This window comes from Apus apus, chromosome 4 (genome assembly GCF_020740795.1).
Source record: "Apus apus isolate bApuApu2 chromosome 4, bApuApu2.pri.cur, whole genome shotgun sequence".
Taxonomy (NCBI): Eukaryota; Metazoa; Chordata; class Aves; order Apodiformes; family Apodidae; genus Apus; species Apus apus.
In genome coordinates this window covers 15417313-15434621 of record NC_067285.1, presented here as the reverse complement: position 1 = coordinate 15434621, position 17309 = coordinate 15417313, and the positions used below count along the sequence as shown (strand labels likewise).

Genomic DNA, 17309 nt, shown 5'->3' with positions numbered 1-17309 from the left:
AAACCTAATCCTGTGAAAGGTTACTGATGGGAATATTCCTATTTCCATATAATTAGACCTAGTCATTTGATTAGGCACTCCCTGCAGAATTGGAGCTAGTCTTGATCCTGCACATTCTTGAAGACAATGGTGCTCTACATGAGTGCAGCAGGCTATCTGTAGGCTGCCAAGAAAATGCAGGACTGGAAACTAAGTCTGGATGATTAATCCATCGTTCTTTGTACTTGAGATTTTGAGTTTAGCCAGTTACTACATACTGGGAAAAGACCCACCATTCAATATTTACATTGTGCTAATGTAGTGAGAATGACTTGCAAATGAAGAAAGGGTTGAAACAATAATCTCAAACCCATCTCTAAATTTGAATAAACAACAAATGAGACAAAAAAATGTTTTGTGTACACCGAGAGTATTGCAATATATTTCATGTAGGAAAGGAAACTTCGGAACAAACTACCTGCATATATATACAGTTGTCTTTCTAAGGCTTGAACAGAAACGCAGATTCATTTTTGTCATCGTATGAAAAATGCAACTTTAAATCTCATTTCTCACCCAAAATCCCTAGTGCAAAATATTTGACAGTACTCTTAAAAGCTGATGTAGAATGAGGCTGAATGCATTCAGCCAATGTCAGGCTTAAATTTAAATACTGAAAAAGTATTTTTTTCAAGTAAAAGGTTTCACAATATCAATATATTATTTTCTAGTTTTATATTTAAAAGCACATATCTCTCCCAAAACTCTTACTATTGCACAGTGGAAACAAACACTCTGTGAGGGATGAAGTGAAAACAATGTGGAAGCACATCAGGTAAATTTCAACATATATAACATCTAAAACATTGCTATTCCATCATTGCTGAGAAAGCATTTAAAGCCACAATGTGTTTTAAGAATCTATGTCAAAAAAAAAAAAAAAAAAATTAAAAAAGCTACTTCAAAAAACAGAAGGACTTTATACAGAGAATCTAGAAAAGAATATATTCTTTTTTCCCCAATGGTATTACTATAGTTGATTTAAAATGTCATGAATGTTCTGAATTTTGGTGGTATTTTAGGTAAGATTGAAAAAAAAAATTAATAAAAAATTATGAAAACAGACTAGGGCATGTTGGTCGAGAGAAATTTGCCTTAATGTCCTGATTAGATTTAAGCATGAAAAATACTGATTAGAAAATGTGATGGCAGGTAAGTAATGATGAAAGTATTTCATACCTTTCTATGTAAGAAATGAAACCTTAAAATGGAAATCTCTAAGAACACAAGCAGAAGAATGCATAAAGAATATAAATGTCCCTTCTTTTTTTGCTTTGTGACAATTTCAACATGAACAGTTATGGAGCATCAGAGCAGAAAGTGCTTACATTTTTACCTGACTCTGCTCCTTTAGAGGATGAATATTCTGTTTCTCAGTGCAGTGAGGCAAACTACAGAAGACAAGGTGCTGGTTAAGTATAAACAATTCCCTAACAACTATATCCCGTCCCTTACAATACATTATTTACACTTTCTATGACACATTTAACAAATTGTATTCCAGAATGCAGAAGCCAGAAAATATTCTGTCCCTTTGATTTGAGTCCCTCCCTTTGAAGTACCCCTCCAAAGCAAGGAATCTATTATACAAAAAAAAAAAAAAAGCACATTTCAATTATATTTTTCAGTCACAATTTGCTAATTTCACTCATGAGCTAATGCTTTAAACCAGTTTACAGAATTCAGAGGCTGAGTAATAATTCAACCCCTGTTGGACACTCACAACCTGTAGCTATTATCTTCCAATCTTTCTCACCTCTATTTCCAGTAAGATGGATTTTTATTTCTCTCTAGTGTTAATACTTCTCTCAGCTGAAAGCCCCCTAAAGCATACTAGAAACCTAGTAACACAGAGCTTATGTAGATAAAACTCCAGTTCTGTGTTTTGAGTACTCATTCTCTGTCATCCATAGTGAAAGTCCTAATTGACTATTAAAGCTATGAATAAATTATGAACTGACCCAAATAGTTTCTCACTGCATGTTTGATGTGAACAGTCACAGTTCCATTCATCACAACCAAAGGGTGCAACACCCCTGAATAGGATACACATTTTCTCATAATACACACTTTCAAAATAACATACTGTAACAACATCTCTAAGCCATGTGAAGGACACTGCAGTAGATTATTATTAATGTGGAGCACTCAGAGCAACAAGAGAATTCAAAATCATCTTCTGGATACTTAGAGCCTCTGAAAAACAGGTTCCTGAACCTAGGGAGGTCAACCCACCCCCATTAAGGTAGATGAGACACTACATAAAAACATGAGATACTATCTCAGCCATGTTAGTACAAGAAAGGAAAACTACTCAGCTGCAATACTTAGTTTTGTAATTTGCCATTACTATGTGCTTTGTATGTTCCGTTTCCACCATATTTTCCACTGAGATTGTGTCTTAACAATGAATGTATCAAACAATGGAGCTCATATTACCGTATTCTGGAAGTTTCTTGACTGAGGATGCTACAGAAAGAGTATGCATTAACACTAGCTTAGATAATTTTCTCTCTTTGGCCTTGTTAGTTGTAATTATTGCAACAACATGAGTTTTTCAGAGATCTGCACAATACAGGTGAATAACTAATGCTGTTTCTTAGAACTTCTTTTAAGTCTTGTGCTACAAGTCTTACGCTGAATCAGTTTAACATGCAAGAAGACTTTCTCACATTCAATACAACACAGCAAAGAAGGAAGTGGAAGCCAGAAAAATTTGGAACAGAGGCAGAACAAAGATATGAGCAAGCAATTAATTTCTTCCAAGAAAATATCTTGTGCATAGCTTTCCACCAACACGGATCAAGAAAGAAGGTAAATACAGTTTTGGAGGTTACATTTAGCCAATTCCTCATGAAAGGGTCAGAATAAACTCTGATAACATGGCCCGAGAGCCACTCCAGTCTATTAAAGATTGGTTTTATCAGGCTTACTGCCAACCTGCCTTACAGCAGACTGCTAGGAAATGTAAGGACAAAAGTAGGACTAGGTGGGGTGACATGCAACAAATGTAGCTTGCCTGAAAGTGCTGAGATGAGATGGCATGGGTGAATAAGTGTCAACCCATCTGGTCAAGTAGAGCAAAATGACTTGGAAAAAAAGTAGGCACTCCTCAACATTTAGACATCCTGAGAACTGACAAGACACTATGTCAAGATCTTTTAACTTGTCTGCTCCATGTAAAAAAATTATGACCGAGATTAAGACAGTAAATTCTAATATCTCATTCATCAGTTTTAAGAGCAATCTTTCATAATTCAGACAAAAACTCATACATATCTTTCCTGAGTGAAGAATCTGGCCTACAGAATCCATTTCTGTTGACAATGAGTACACGGGAAAATCACAGACTCCTGTCAGACCTCCGGTGGAATTGATGTCACTAGTATTCAGGAAAATAATTTTCCTCCTCTAAATCCAGTAAGCTTTATTTGGAGTAATAGAGAAACAGCAACAAGGCACTGCATGAAGCCAATTTCACCATCATGTCAGAAAGATACTATGCCCATACCAGAATTCATTGCAGTGCCTCATAATTAATACAGAAGTCAAAGGCAAAATTATCTTTTTCATCAAAGTAAATTCTCAGTTACCAACACAGTCAAAAATTGTTTTATAGCCAAACATTTCTAAAGGTTGGTTGTTTTTATTTTAAGTTCTTATAAGCTGTTAAAGAAACATGCAAGCACAACCTTGTGAATTCTGAAACTATGCAGTTATTTAAATCAACTCATACAAAAATCCCTATAGCAGGTTTTTAACTGTTTTCAGTGGTATCAGAAGCATGAGATTTTCTAGAAAGAAATTTGAAAGATTATTTCTTCTCCTATCAACATGTAAAATAAATCTCAATGATAAATGGCTACCTGTAGCTATTCTGAAATTTTTTACTGTCTAGTTTCCTTTCCACATAGACTTTTTGTTCATTCCCTAACTTGCCTGCAAAGACCTTTATAATCTGCTTTCTAGTTTTTTTTTCCCTTCCATTCTTCTTTTCTTTGCTCATCTTGTAACTGTGATACCTCATGACATATTCTAGCATGTAGAAGGAAGATCGGTAACTATAAATACAAATGTCTGACAGATGGAAGATGTTCACATGCAGGAGTTCTTAATTTTTAAATAACTTAATATTTTATTTTAGATACCCTTAATTTGATTAGCTTTATGCATATTTCAACACACATCATTTTTACAACATATTCAATAGGTGTTATTATTTTGGTGCCAAACAGCCTTCTATTATACCTAAATTAAAATTAAGTTACTGAAAATGAAATTGCTAAGTGTTATGGGCACCGTGAGCTGCCCAACACATATTACAAGCAGTGAAGTACCTGGCAGACATTACAGAGCTGGTTGAAGGCTCAGCAAATATAATCACCATGAAGCTCTCTGCAGATATTAAAAGCCACGTCAAGTTATTGACAGTCATTACAAAACTTGTCAAGTGTTCTGTGGACATGGGAACTTGATGGCGTTACAAATTCTGTATCAGAGGTGTGGTAAGGAGTCCTATCAAGAATTCAAGTACAAAATTCTGAGAAATTGCCTACATTTGCTCTGTAAAATTCGCAGACTCATATTCATTGACATTCTGGAAATACCAATTAAGAGTCCTTAATCAATTCTTCTGTTCGTTTCAGCATTTCCAGAAGGACTTTTTCTGCTGGGAAATGGATCTCTATAAAGATGCCCATGCTGGCTCTCTATAAAAAGGCACCTTGATATTTGAAAAGTATTACAGATTTTCAAATGTACAGTAATACAGGCTACTGGAAACTCTTCTGCCTTTTGCTCACAATAGCTCACTCCTTACTTACATCCAGATACATCTCTCTGCTTCCTTAATAATTCAGCAGATGGACCACCTGTAACTGGTATTCACATCCGTCCCAATGTGTAAACATTTGTATTTGCTGTTAAAACTCTTTTTTTTTGTTACTACTTCAGTCAACTCTCATCTCCCTTCTGCTATAAATATGTTAACAACACACATCATTTCTCTTGTGGTTATTAGGATAAAAGTGTGACTTTTCTTTTGATTCTGTACAACATTAACGAAGTCACTATCCCAGCAATTTTCTGCCATGCAAGAAAATTAAATATTCAGAGATTCTGTGATTAATCAGGTATGCGTGTATTAATACTTGTGATTATGGAACCCCCAAGCATCATTTTAGGCAATTCCTTTTTTCTCTGCTGTATGTGATACTTTTAAAATCTCCATTTTAGTCTGCTCTTTACTAGACAATGTTCAAGGTGAGATTAATTCTCTTCACTCTTTCCTAATTTTTTATTTCTTTCCTCACACCATATTAATTGTGTTTGGTATGGTGAAAAATCTTTTCCAAAAAGTGACTCATTTCTAGGTCTTCCAATATAGAATTCAACTAAGTGAAGTTCACTGTAAAGATTCTATTCATCTCCAGGACACAGTGCTGAAACATATAGTTACAAGTTTTTAAAAACGAAAAATAGAAGAATGAAATCTGACATTTATGCCACACTGTCAAAGATGTGACTTGTAAGGAACATTCTATAAACCCCTGCAGAAATCCTCGGTTTCATGCAGAACACAATGTATAACTATGGGTTAATGTTTTAAAACATAATTATGTGTTGCCTAATACAGAGACAAGACAGTGGTGTTCTTGCAATATATATATATATATATATATATATATGTGTGTGTGAACACAAATTTATTTTTTTTCTGAAGTAAGAAACTTGGTTTTCTACTCTTTCTCTATTTTAGATGTATTTTCTGTGTCATATATCTGAAAATCTTGTGCCTATAAGCATCAGGTTTATGACCTTTTATTTTTTAGGAATAATTTCTGGGTTTGAATATTTTCTCTGGATTCCACTTCAGATTGTAATGTTAAACTAGAGTTCAGCTCACCACAGATCAGCTGATTTTCTTTCAAGTTCCGAAATGACAGCCCTTGCAAAGCACCAGGGTAAGCACAAACTGTTTCCTCCGCTATTCGAACTGAAGAATTTCTGGCCCATTGCAAGATCCACTTTAGATTACAGTCACAAACGAGTGAGTCAGTGTTGAAATGTCTAGAAAGACAAAGAAAGATCACATTGGTACACATGCAATTTTAATAAATATACTTTATTCTATTATATTCAAAATATCTATCTCTAAAGAGAACTAATTCTAGCCAGATTAATAACTATGGATGTATAGTTATACATGGATAATTACAAAAACATCCTGAGACAACTAATATACATTGTGTCACTGTTACTGCATTCCAAGACATTATGCCAAAACTCTGGTTATGTTATACAGAAGGCCATCACTGACTACTGAGTTAAATTAGAGTATGGGCTACTGTAGAAAGTCATATTATAAAATACTTTCACTTCCTAAAAACTCTTAAGTAGAGATTTGACTATGGAAGCATCCAGTATAAACTTTTAAATCTCCCAGAGATATTTTAAATAGAAGAATAACCGGGGATTGTTATTATAATTGCAGGAAAAATATTTAACATGAGTGCTTTGTGTATTTAGAGCTATTATATGATGTAATGCATAGGAAAATGGAAAGGCATAAAATCATAAAGGAATAAAGAGCAGGGATGCTAATCAGGATGGCTAGATTGGAGTAGTCAGGAATAGGGTTAAGTTTTCAGAGCTACCCATTTCACTGGCACAGGTAGAAGATGACAGCTCATCAATAGTGAGACAGACATTGATAACAAAATACTGCATATTTTACATTTGGAATGCATGACAAGAAACAATCCTGTTTGATTTGATATTCAACTGTGCTTATTTTAATGTCTTTCTCAAATACTTCAGGCCTCCACACATAAGGCATGATACTTACAGTGCTTTCAGAGCCAGAAGCTCAGAAAAAAGTCCATTCATGAGACTTGAAAAAATATTCCCTGATAAATTCCTAAAAAAAAAAAAAAAAGCAATTTACAGTTATAATAAATAGAAGAAAACAAAATAGTTGTAAGAGTATCATTTTCCCAATGCATTTTCCCAAATTCTGCTTTCTTGCCAACCATAAAAATATAGTTAATTTGTACACCGCTTTTTCATAAATGACAGCAATTTTCAAACCAAATAATACATTTTTGCTTTCATTATCACAAGTAAACATACAAATCACTTGGTATAATAAACAAGAGTATTTCTACATATTTAATACAACATAATTATATGGGAGAATATTCTAGAATTTAAGTAAAAATATGCATAGGATAATTAGTGAGAACTATGTAGTATTTTTATAGTATAAGGCCACTTCAGGATAAAGAAATAAAACATCTGTATTAATTTAGTAAAACTCAGAAGAATTAAAACATTTCCTTAAAACAGCAATGAGTTTTCAGTGACTACATGAAGAGTTTTATTACAAAGGGCTTGAAAAAAACTGATTTTTCCCATCCTTAAACTAAGGACACTTCCATTCAAAATACTGTTTTGTTATTTATTGTCTTGATTGCTGAATGAATTAGGCTGAATATTTGCTAACAGATGCAATTTAATTTTGCCTAGTTTAACAGTATTGTCCTGCTAGTGCCTCAACTTTATAAAACGTAAATCCTTAATATTGAGTCATACTGTGAGCTTCTGTACCAGTAAACTGAAAAATTAGTGCAGTATCCACGATTAATGTCATACCACGTGAATTACCTACTTTTGAAGTACTGATGTATGTTCCTTTCTATCCAGTGCCTGAAGCCTACGTGTCTGAATTCAAGGATGTCTACAAAATTTCAGCTATCACAGAAGTTTAAATCACTTTTTATATATATATAAAAAAGCATAGACTGGAGATGAAAATTGTTTCATTAGCTTTTCACTTAAAAGGGTGTTTTTATAATTATTTATTTTACTTTTGTTATGTCTACAAAGTAAAAGACCTATACTAAACTGAAGAGACAATTCACATCAAGAGCAACGTTCCACCAGTGAGGAACCTACCAAGTCTCAAAAGACCTGAAGCAGCTTTGGAAAGTAAAGAACAAAAAGCTCAAGAACCATGCCTTCCACAGAAACCTGCACAGATACAGGTTTCTCTTCAAGATAGAAGAGAAAATATTGCTGATTTATGAATTAATTTAAGAAAGTTATGTAGTATCCCAGAAGCAATAACTACTCTTATTTTTTTTGTACACAATTAATTTTTCACCACTGAAAAAATGGGGAAAAAAATAAATAACTTCGAACACTTCAATTTTCCTGGTAGTTTAAAACAAAATTCTGCTAAAAGAGAAAAATAAACTGCTCAGCAATGTTAAGTGAAATGATTTCTCATTATATTGAGTGACAATGAGATGCAATGATGTAATTGAACTCGTTAAAATTTTGTCTAACAGTGCACCATTAATACAGTTGTGGTGCAAAGCTCTTGGATATGGAAGGGCTTTCAAGTATCTCTTCAAATGTGTGTATGTCTAGAGGCGGAAATGAACGTTTGCTTTGTTGTACACCTTTACCCTTTCACCCTTATCAACAGGAACCAAAAACACTGAGCGTTTCCCAAAGACTCATTTACGACTTCACTTAAAATGAAATGGAACTACTCATGTGCCTACTGGATGTAAACCCTGACAAGGCATAAGCTGAAGCAGCTCAATGAACTGGAACATTAAATGAACTAAATCAGGAACAGATAACCCTGACATTTACACTGAAGCAAATGAGAAGTGGTTCCACTAATATAAAAGAAGTTACAGTAGTAGAAACTTACTGACAGAGGACAATCATGCTGAACTGAAGGATGAGGAAAGCAATCTGCCCAGTCTTGCTTGGGTGGTAGCGAGAAGGCAGAAATACAAGGGTTTTCTTTTCTGTGCCTTAACCTACTGCAGCATGACAATATTTCCAATCTGATGCAAATCCCTGTTTTTCCCTCAAATAGCTAGCCAGGCTCCATACAGCAAAACGAACAGAACACCAGGTCTGAAGCTTGGTAATTCCACTTGGGTCAAAAGAAAGCTTTATGTCTGGTCAATATTTTAGGAAACAGGAAAAAACACAAAGCCAATGTTCAGCAGATGCAAGGTACCTGGGCACCTGCCAGTGGTGCCCATTCTGTGTCTACAGACTATATGTACTTTCCATAGGTCTTATCAAATCATACAATCATAGAATTGTTTTGGCTGCGAAAAACCTTTAAGATCATCAAGTCCAACTGTTAACCTAGAACTATTAAGTCCACCATTAAACCATGTCCCTAAGCACCATATCTACACAGCTTTTAAATACTTCCAGGGATAGTGACTCACCCACTTCCTGGGCAGCCTGTTTCAGTTCTTTAGAACTGTATCAGTGAAGAAATTTTTCTTAATATCCAATCTAAACCTCCCCTGACACAACTTGAGGCCATTTCTTCTTGTTTTATCACTTGTCACTTGGGAGAAGAGACCAACACCCACCTCTCTACAACCTCCTTTCAGGAGATTGCTATATCCATCAAGATATCTAGCCAGAGGTGACCTGTACTCTGTTAACCTAGAAATTCCTGACTACAGTTTCACTTACAGATTTTTGTTTCTTTTTACCATGACAGAAAAGTTTGTAACCCTTTTATTCAGTGGTTTTGCCTAGTACTGGAATAACAGAATTCCTGACAATTCAAAAGTCAGTATAAAACCCACAAACCAATATTTCATATTCTTCCATATTTTTCTGGCAATGACCTGGTTTGAAATTTCCATATTATTATTAATAATCAGCAAATATGGATCATGTTCACAGGGCTGTGCAAGTCATAAAGCAAATATATTTGTATGCCCAAGAAACAAATAATTGCAGTGTCTGGATCTCCAAGAATGGAAATAGCTTCTTCTCTAGCAAAACCTTGAGAAATCTTCTTAAATCACTCCAATAGTACACGCATTTCTGAGCTAGGTATCTGCAGCACCCTGTAAATGTCTGGTTCTGTCAGATCATATATACTATATATCTATATATAGTATGCATGATCACTGAAACATACATCTTGACAGCAATTAGAGTACAAGTCTTTTCTACATTATCCAGAAGCTTACAGTTTTTTGTGATTTTCATGTGTGTAATTTTCAAAACAATATTAGATTATACTATTAATTATTTTTTTCTTAATTCAAGAACCACTAAGCCCTATGAAGAGTGTCTGCATTATCCCTGGAAGTTCAGGCAGTTCTCATCCTTCATTTTAGTGAATACCTGCCACCCTACTCTATGTAGATATATGCATCATATAATTAAACACCTTATGTCAGATTTTTCAGTTCTAATTCCATTTTCCACACTGAATTTGACTTACAAGATTGTTTCACCTGTTACTTGTGCTTGTAAACTGCATAAGAAAATCCCATCTTTGTACTTCCCAGAAGGTTCATGAAAAGATTTATGTTCTTCACTCCTTCCAGTGGACTCATGGCTCTCCCTACTGGTTTTGATAACAGCCTGCAAAGGTCCTTCTGTACTTCATCTCTGCTAATGTAACACAGTAGAGCTCTAATTACCGCGATCAACAACCACATAAATCAAAGCATATGTCTTTACATTGCTCCTTCATCAATCTAAACAACATTCTATAAGCAGGGACACCTCACACTAGACCAGGTTGCACAGGCCTCATCCAACCCGGCCTTAAATACCTCCAGGGAAGGGGCTTCCACAACCTACCTAGGCAACCTATTCCAGCACCTTACTACCCTCATGCTGAATAATTTCTTCCTGATGTCTAAGCTGAATCTACCTTCTTTCAGCTTAAAACCATTACCCCTTGTCCTATCACTACCCTCTCTGGTAAAAAGTCCCTCCTCAGCTTTCCTATAGGCCTCCTTAACTGTTACTATGCCACTGATTTCCAAAGACTTCAAAATAAAAATAAATAAAAAAGAAAAGAAATTAAGCAACTAGCAAAGAATTATTAAAGTAAATGTACTGGAATGAAGGATGGCCCCATTTGTTAAGTCAACAGTAGAAAGGGAAATCAAAACCCAAATGCTAAAAATGGAAGACACACTAAATGAATCAATAACCAAATCTTGTATCTTGAAAAAAGAATTCCAGTTTTAAAAACATCAAAGTAGAGAGACTACAATGAAGAGGAAAATTAAATTACAGGAAGCATAGAGGGACAATAAGAATTACCAAAAAATAATTTAAATTTTGGAAAGTATACTAAAACAAGGTGCAAATGATACTTTCACAATATTATAATTAAGAAATGAAGAAAGGGTAGATATTCTAGATATCTTAAATATATTTCATTACTACTATTATCTATTCTGTTCAGTAAGGTTGGTCATTTGGTTAATAGTTATTTATGGGTGAAGCCTGCACTAAATTCTGGAAATAATCTTTCCCAAGAACGTCTACAGTACAACTACTTTTCTGCAGAAATTGCTAAAATCCAAAAAATACCTGAGCAACTAGAGGTCTTCTAGGTTAATTCCACTCACATGGAAACACTAGTTTAAATGTTAATGGTTTTCATCTGCGTAGGTACTACCATGTTAGGTGTATACAAAATCAATAAATAGTTTTCCTTGTCTAGAAAATCAGTGATTTTTTTTATATGATTACATGATACATCTTCAATAGATACATATTGATTTTTTTTTCTCCATTTCTGATTTGCCAACAGTTTTTTCCACTTTTCTTTCTTCTGAAGCTCACTTGGTTACTGCATCAAACACAAGTCCAAACTAACAAGTCCACAGTTACCTGTATTACCAGAATAATATTTTTTTTCCACTGAAGCATGGACATAACACCCATAAAAGCATGAAGAACCTGGCATGAAGTGCATATATTGTAAGGTGCTGAAAGAAAAGGAGAGAAGGGAGGTGAATGAGACATTACTGGTGCAGAAACAGGTCTTGTAACCGATTGGCTCAGAAATGTATGGATGTGAAAATAAAATCTGGTAGTAATATTGACCAGTCCTTGGTCTTGTTAAGAGAACTATCACACAAGAAGAGGTTAGTGGTCTTGAAGATGAGAAGTCTAGTAATTTCATTAAATAATATTATTCTAAGTGAAAAGTGTAACAAGAATGTCACTGGAGAATTATACTTAAGAAAGGTCTAACTCCAATTTCTGCCATAAAATGGAGCTTCAGAAGGAAAATAATACAGAAAGTCATGGATCTAGACCCACTTGGGAATGAAAGTTAGCCTGACCTTAAGAAAAACATAAATATTTACTTAGGTTGTGTAGTATGTGAGTTGGACATGCCCAATTCGTCAACTCATTTGAGTTGCATAAAAAGAGGGCCAGTATGTACCTGTTCATTAACATGTTCTCGAGGCTCTCCCCATCATTTTTTCTCACTTGTTTTCATCAGAGAAGATATAGCATAGTTACATTCATTAATGTGATCAGTAAGTATGCCAGATTTCAGCCTTTTACCTGGTGTCATCTTGATCTTATGGCAGATCTTTCTAGAAAGATTTGTTTTTCCAAGGCTGGAGAGGAAGAAATTTTATAAGATTTGTAACACACTATGATGGAGTACAGAAATTGATTTCCCATTCAGGAATGAAGACAGGTGGGAATGAAGATACAGAGCCCTCCTGGGTCTGTCCAAATGTCCATTTACATTGGAGCCCTTCCTGTGAATTGTCCCTTTCCCAGCCAGGAAAGTCACAGCCAGATTATTCATTCCTATGATGTTCCATAACTTTAGCCATTCCTCTTTGTCCTTCTCTGAACCTTTTCTAGTTTTGGTCATCTTTTCGAGATGAGCCATCTGGAACTGCCCACAGTATTAAAACGCAGATTATTTGCTTTTTTTCCAATAGTACAACAGATGTTCTCCATTTTTTTTAATAATACTCCCTAATTTTTTTAGATTATACTGAACACCAACCAGTTGTTTTCATAGTGTTCTCTCTCCACTGTCATCTCAAAAAATCTTTCCTCTGTTTTAATGGTCAGCCCAGAACAGATTGGTTTTTCTCCCTTGCTTTACTTAGTATTTACCTACATTAAACTTGATCTGCCATTTTCCTGCCCAGTCATGTAGACTTTTACATTACTTCTGTCCTTCAAGATCAACCTTTGTCTCTAAAACTCTGGCTAACTTAGTGTCTGCAAACAAACTTTGCCATCACACATTTTATCCTTCTTTCAGGTCAACTGATTCTCCCCGAAGCTGAACAACATAGGTATACTATCATTATCTCATGCTTTCAAGAACAGCCTGATAATCTATTGATCATTAGGCCCTCTGGCATGCTTATAGATATGCAAGTTGATTGTTTTGCTCCCTAGAGCATATTCCAGCACAGTTGCCTATGATAAACTAATAACTCAAATAGGACTATGACAAATAAAGTGTCAAAAACAACACCACAAACAGTCAGTACATAATTGTATTTTTGAAGCAATTTGAACTACCCTGATATTCCAAATTTACTTGGTAATTAATCTATTTTTTCCACAGTATATACTTACTTTTTTTATATAATACACTTCAGAAGAAAAAAAAAAAAAAGAAAAAAAAAAAGAGAGAGGTAGAAAAATCTAATTGACCTATAATAGGTAGTAAAGCAATGAATCCTTTTTAAGTCTCATTTGTGTGATTGACCTTTAACTATTTCCAGGACACGCAAAAATACATTCAAACAGCAATGTCATGTTCAGCCTCTTTTCAATGTGAAAATGAAATTTAATTCTTTGCAGTTCTGATAGATTTTACAATTAAAAAAAGAAACAACATCTTCAAAGTATCAAGACATCACAATCAAAGGCTTGGAGAGGTGGGGTTGTTTTCGTACAAGATCTGTAATTTTCTTTCAATGAAAATTTATTTTCAGCTGTACTCAGGTAAGCCATGTGACAATTTGGATTTCTCATGTTTAAACCAAAAGTGGTATTATACTCACAGTTTGTGAAGACTGTTAAGTCCAACAAACATTTCTGGTGTTAGGCAACCAATTCTGTTATTTGAAAGATCCCTGAAAAAAAAAAACAAACAAAAAAAAAGTGAAACATTAGGTCTTATTCACATACACATCTACATAATCACATCCAGCCTATGTATTTTTCACACTTAAGGAGCTGGACACAAACGAGAAAGAAACCTTTTTCTGTAACGTAACATAAATGGATTAAATAGATTTAAGAACTTTTATATTAACATTATTGAGCAAGATTCCACAATTAAACATACAATACAGCAACTTATATTAATTGCATTAAAACGTGGTTTTATATGTAGGAAAGAAAAAAACCCCAAATTTTTTTCCAATAAAAAGAATTATCTTCAAAGTTACTAGCACTTGTTTCTTTACTTCTGAAAAACAGCATGCATTTTGTTGCATGCAATATTCAGCCCAAATTGACATACTTTTACTGTTTACTAATATCTCATCTCATAGAAAGCACCCTTTCTTTCTGAAGAAATCACAGAAACCAGAGGGCAAATAATTTTTGAGCTACTAAGAAAGTCAGTCTTGATAAGCATTTGCCAAACTGTTAAGAGCAATACTGTGGCTGTTTCAGACAATAAATAGTGCAAAACACTATGTTCAATAACTCTTGACTGTAGAAAAGGGAACTGATGTCTTCTGTCTGAGTCATACAGGCAACATAATGTCTAGAATGCTTATAGGAAGGAGACAAAAATAGTTACAACCAAGTGTGATAACATGAATGCTGCCCCTTGGTGCATTCTGAACAAGTACTTAATTTTTCCATATTTGGTTTTCAACATTCCCTCAAATTTTCCTTCTTATCAAGTATATATTTTTTTTTAAATTGCAGTAATGTAAGGATTTGGAGTGATTATAAAGCCATTAACATATTAAAATTGATCAGAATATATTTTTCATTTAGAACCAGTGAGTGTTTTCTAATTCCTTTGTTACACTGTGTGGATTTTCTATTTTTTCTATTGTTACACGAGAACACTAAAGTAATCAAACAGGAGAATTAAGGTTGTAGTTTGACAAATACAGTTACTGCTTTCATAGAGACATATCCAATCAGCTAGAATGTGAAGGCAATCTACTTAGAATTCACTACTAAGTCTTCTGGATATACTATTTTCTTCTAAGGATATACTGTTGCACAATTAAATTATGAAACATTACATTAGAAGAAAACGTATTTTAATTGTTTGTCAGGGATATTAAGTAGGCAAGAGCTGAGAAAAAACTGTGGATAACAATATAGTACAATAATTGCATATGGGCATTATTATTAAAGTTCTAATAAAAGCTACATAGAAAATAAAAAAATGAGATTTTAAGACAAACATACATACATGTAGATCTCTATATGTCTTTTATTAGAAGAGGTCAATAGTAAACAAGAACCTAATCAGATTTCTTGGTTGGGTGACGTCTTATTTCTGTCTGAGCTAACTCTGAACACATATGGAAAACTGCATCACTATGTGGAGCATAATTTGGGTAGCAAATTTCATATAAACTAATCAAAACAAGTGCATATTTCCCTAAGTCTGGCACACAGTAAAATGGTGTGTTTAACAAAATTAAAACTACGTTCCCTTTTCTCCAAGTTTATTTTAATGAGTGTGATTTTCACAGTAAGACATATGGCAGTAGCTGAAACCTCTGTATTGTAAAACATGTTTTCTAAAAAAATACTAGCAAAAAGAATAAACAGCTTGCTGTACAGTCCTGCAGATTAATATATGTTATATTAGACATAATTCAATTATTAATGTACAAAACTAGTGTTCCTTTTCAGGAGTAAGACACTTAACTTACTTATGTTGAGTTGTAAAATTCATGTTAAGAGAAAATTATACACTCCTCTGTTGAATAACCAAGTGCCATAACTTTTGTGCTCCATAAATTTTCAATTTTCATCAATTTTGTGTACACCTTTTTGAGTAAACCCGTGAAATACTTCTGTTTGTCATTCAAATACAAATGATAACAGTTCTCCAAATCATTCAGAGGAAACATTTTGATGTTGACAACCTGCAGTTTGCCCATCTGACTTATCATAGCTGTCTGTCTGGCAGTTGCCCATATTACATCAGCTTCTGCTTTTCACAGCATCATTTACATTTTACATGTGAAATAAGAAGTGAACGTCAAGTATAGTCTTATAGTAATTGCTGTATTTGCATTAAATGGGAGTTTACACTATTTATTCCTTTTGCTCAACTGCCTGCTACACAACAGTTGCAGTGAAGAAGTGCAAAGATTTTCGTGTTCACTAGATTACATTCACTACTTCACTAAACTACACCAACTTGTACCAAATGCGTTGTAGTATAGTAATTAATAAATTCCCTCTCTAGATTGCTCCTAGTGTTACTTCATCATCTCAGCAAACAGGGTTTTTTGAGATCTAGAATGATAAATCTCAATGTTGTCATTCCTAGTTTGCTGAAGAGTCTTTTCTTCTAACTTTTCCCAGTACCTACTAACTTCCTCTTCCTTGACTTCTCTCTCCTGGGTGACCTAAAGCTCCAGGAGTGAAATCTGCAGCTGTGCAGCCCATGACTTGCACAGGTTTCCTGGTTTTCCCACAAGAGGTCAGGGTTGTGTTATTAGAGTGTGCGGCCAAAGCAAAAATTAGCATTCATTGTGATAATTTCATTGTATTGTTATTCCTCTACACAGAGTGAAAAAGAAAGTTTTAACCTACACTACTCTGACTTCATTGTCCTTACGTCATTGGCTTTTTACTCAAATGCAATAAAACTCAGCAACTGGTGTTAGAAAATACTGCTACTCCTACGATCAGAGATGGAAATCTTTTACTTAAGGTTGTGCAATGAAAAGAAAAAAAAAAGCAGAAGAATTTGTAATTATTTTTTTTTCTGTGAATTTGCATTCTTCATATAATCTTCCCATCCTATGAAAATAACCTCTGTTTTCTCATAGGTTTTGTCATCACACAGTACCTTTGATGGCAAATTTGACTGACTGATGTCCTGGTTAGCCAGTACATGGACATTTGGATGCCGTTGCTTGGAAAGCTACCATTAAAAAGGGTCCATCACTTTTCCTTTAGGCTGAGCAAAACTAAGGAGAGTCTGTAATCCTTGTTAATTAAAAGCAAAAAAGCTCTCTTGTAGGATCATAGTAACTTAGATATTTTTACCTTCTACAAATATAGTTTAAAAAACAGCCAGAGCTTTCAAAAAGTACTATAAGGAGATTTTCAAAGAGAGGAATGCAGGGATGATGGATGTGGAATATATTGCATAAGTCCCATTTCCTTAGAAAACCATACTAAAAATAAAAAACAACAAGCAGAGTCAATATGAGAAGTAGGACAATGACAGTCGAATTCTGAACCATGACAGT

The 17309-nt window shown here is 34.3% G+C and overlaps 1 protein-coding gene across 1 annotated transcript in view; it reads right to left on the bottom strand.

Moving 5' to 3' along the window:
* Nucleotides 1-17309, bottom strand: part of ADGRA1 (adhesion G protein-coupled receptor A1) — a 258712-nt gene that overhangs the window by 143696 nt on the left and 97707 nt on the right. Inside the window, exons 4-6 of the mRNA XM_051618700.1 lie at nt 13902-13973; nt 6887-6958; nt 5945-6108 (exon numbers count right to left, since the gene is read on the bottom strand). Of these exons, the coding sequence (XP_051474660.1) occupies nt 5945-6108; nt 6887-6958; nt 13902-13973 (308 nt within the window). The remainder of the gene's footprint in view (nt 1-5944; nt 6109-6886; nt 6959-13901; nt 13974-17309) is intronic.